The following is a 2,897-nucleotide window of genomic DNA, read 5'->3' as shown; positions in this document are numbered from 1 at the left end:
TGTGGACAGCCTCTGGGGCCCGTGGCAGGAGCCAGTGTGAGCGCCCCTCCACAGCGTGTGGACAGCCTCTGGGGCCCGTGGCAGGAGCCAGTGTGGGCACCCCTCCGCAGCGTGTGGACAGCCGGTAGGGCCCGCAGCAGGGGCCCACTCCTTCATAGCCTCCTGACAAGGACAAAGCCCCAGGAAAGAGTTCACCCCAGTCCCCCGACACCACCAAGCCATGGGACCTCAGGGCCAAGCCATTCCTCCCAGCCTGCGGGAAGCTTGGCATGAATGTGAAATGTCCATTCAGAGTGCCCAAGACTAAGCTGGACCCAGGAGCTGCCTCCTGACCTGGGACCTGGGACCGGGAGCCCTGGGGACCCGAGGTGGGCAGGGGAGGGTCTCACCGTGTCTCCTTCTTCCCGCCCTGGATCCACTGCTTCAGCAGGTATTCGTAGTAGCTGTCCGCCCTGGCGCCCAGCGTGAACACGCCCCGGTGCGTGAAGTGGCCGCTGTGGGTGTTGATGAACATGGGCACCAGTCCGTCCTTCTTCCCAGACAGGGAGTGGACACGCCGCGTCACCTCTTCCACGGCCTCCTGCAGCAGGCAGGCGAAGCTCCCAGAACTGATTCACTCCCAGAGGAGGAAGGGCCCCCCATTCCTTATGCCCACCTGCACTGCAAGGCATCTAATGCCCTATGTCTCAGGGGCACAGCTCAGCTGCTGCTGCCCTAGGTGGCCAGGTGACATTGACCATCCCTACTGACCACTGGGTTCCCCTGCCCCCTGAACCCCAGGTTCTCCTAGTGGGGACAGGCACTGCCCCTGCAGTGGAAAGCAGGCATACCACGCACTCAAAGCCCTGCCTCTGTCCTTCCTCTGGACTCCTGCTCACCCCTACCAACCAGGGATCCTCAGACCCTCTGTCATCTCTGGCCTCAGGGCCCCCCGCAGTGAACACTTGTCTCCTGGCGCTCAGGACACTGTGTTGAGGGATTCCAGGTACAATGTGTACAAGGGACGCAGGTACAGCTTTGCATCCTTTACTATGTCAGCATCTTAGGTCTCACAAATGGCCGACACACTCAGCTGTCGGGCTGCACCTCCCACACAGACGGTGCATGACCTCAGATCTGCCCTGACAATGACCCTGCACAAATCCACTAAAACCACTGCAGCTAATAAACGGGGCCTGCAAGGCTGCAGGACTGGAGACCAACACAGAGATCATTCTTCTGCACCTGCACACAAAACCGCTCAAGAACAAGAGTCTGAAAACAATGCCTCATTGGAATAGGACCAAAACCAATAAAATGCTCATGAATCAATTTAACAAAAAGTACAAAACCTGTACAATGAAAACTACAGGACGTCATGAAAGAAATTAAGACCTAAATAAATTGAGAGGCTTCCTGTGTGATAACCTTTGGTTTCTATATATTTGCCTATTGCATATGAGTGAGACCATACGTTTGTTCTTGGGTATTTTTTCTTTTGTGAAACACTTAGTATTGTTAAAGTGCCAATACTCCCCAAAGTGACTATACAGTCAACAAAGTTCCTATAAAAGGCCCAGCCTACTGTTCTGCAGAAACTGACAAGTTGATCCTAACGTTCATATGGAAATGCAAGGAACAGAGATTAGTAAAACAAAAATCTTAAAGAACAAAGTCAGAGGACTCATACTTCCTGACCTTAAATCACTAAGCAACAGTAGCCAAGACAAGATAGTACCGGCACAGGACAGACACCTGCCATGTTTTCCACAAATAATGCATCCACACACACAATATGCATAGTGCACTTAGGAGAGTAATGTGGGACGGGGTTGTGCAGCTGGCCAAAATCATGTAACAGTGTGCTATTTAAGTAAAAATACGGTAGATTAACAGAATAGAATTCAAAGTCCAGAAATAAACTAGTCATATATATGGTCAAGTGATTTCCCACAAGGGCACCAGGTCTATTCAACAGGGAAAGAACAGTCTTGCAACAAATCGTGCTGGGACCGCTGGATAACCACATGGAAAGAACGAAGTTGGATCCCTACCTCACACCACATACAAAAGCAGCTCAAAATGGCCTCAACTGCTGAGCAAATATGTCCATCACAAAAGAAAAAATACCCAAGAACAAACGTATGGTCTCACTCATATGCAATAGGCAAATATATAGAAACCAAAGGTTATCAGCGCATATGAGGAGTGGGAGGGAAACAGAAAGAAGGAGTTTTTGCTTAGAGGGCATTGAGTTTATGTTAAGCTGGTAAGTAACTTGGAAAAGGATAGTGAGAATGATTGTACAACTGGAAGAACGTGAGCAATGTTACGTGCAGAAATTACTGAATTGTGTCAAGTGCTATAAAAATATCCATATATGTAACAGAGCTAGCAGGAGGCAGAGTTATGACAACTACTGGCCACAACCAAACACCTTGAAGGAGTGAGTTGCTGGGCCTGTAGGCTTAGGACCACGGTCACAGGAGCTATCAGGATTAATTAACATAATACAGTACACAAAAACACTGTTCTACATTCTGCTTCAGTAAGTAGCAACTGGGGTCTTAAAAGCTCGTGAGTGGCCATCAAAGATGCCACTATTAATCTCTCCTTGTCTGGAGCAAAGACGAGTGAAGGAGGTTAGAGACATATGGATAAAATTAGTCAAATGGATTAGGGGACCATGGAAACCCCAGCCTACATGACCCTGAAACCAGAACTATATGGTGCCCAGCTACCACTGCCAACCACTTGGAAAGGGATCAAAATTGGATAGAGTGGGAGAAAAATGTGAAACTATAAAAAATAAAAGAATAAAAAACAAATTAAATGTTTATGTGCTTCCAAAGACTTCTCCAAAAGAGTCAAAAGAGAACCTACAGATTGGGAAAAAATATTTGGTAATAACATATCTG

The 2,897-nt window shown here is 48.5% G+C and overlaps 1 protein-coding gene across 1 annotated transcript in view; it reads right to left on the bottom strand.

Moving 5' to 3' along the window:
* The window catches only part of MAN1B1 (mannosidase alpha class 1B member 1), a 24,312-nt gene that overhangs the window by 2,246 nt on the left and 19,169 nt on the right, over nucleotides 1–2,897 (bottom strand). The window contains 1 exon segment of the mRNA XM_007946955.2: nucleotides 390–580. Within this exon segment, the coding sequence (XP_007945146.2) occupies nucleotides 390–580 (191 nt within the window).

This window comes from Orycteropus afer, unplaced genomic scaffold (genome assembly GCF_000298275.1).
Source record: "Orycteropus afer afer isolate SDZICR_OR568_19922 unplaced genomic scaffold, OryAfe1.0 scaffold00174, whole genome shotgun sequence".
Taxonomy (NCBI): Eukaryota; Metazoa; Chordata; class Mammalia; order Tubulidentata; family Orycteropodidae; genus Orycteropus; species Orycteropus afer.
This window is presented reverse-complemented; position numbering and strand designations above follow the sequence as displayed.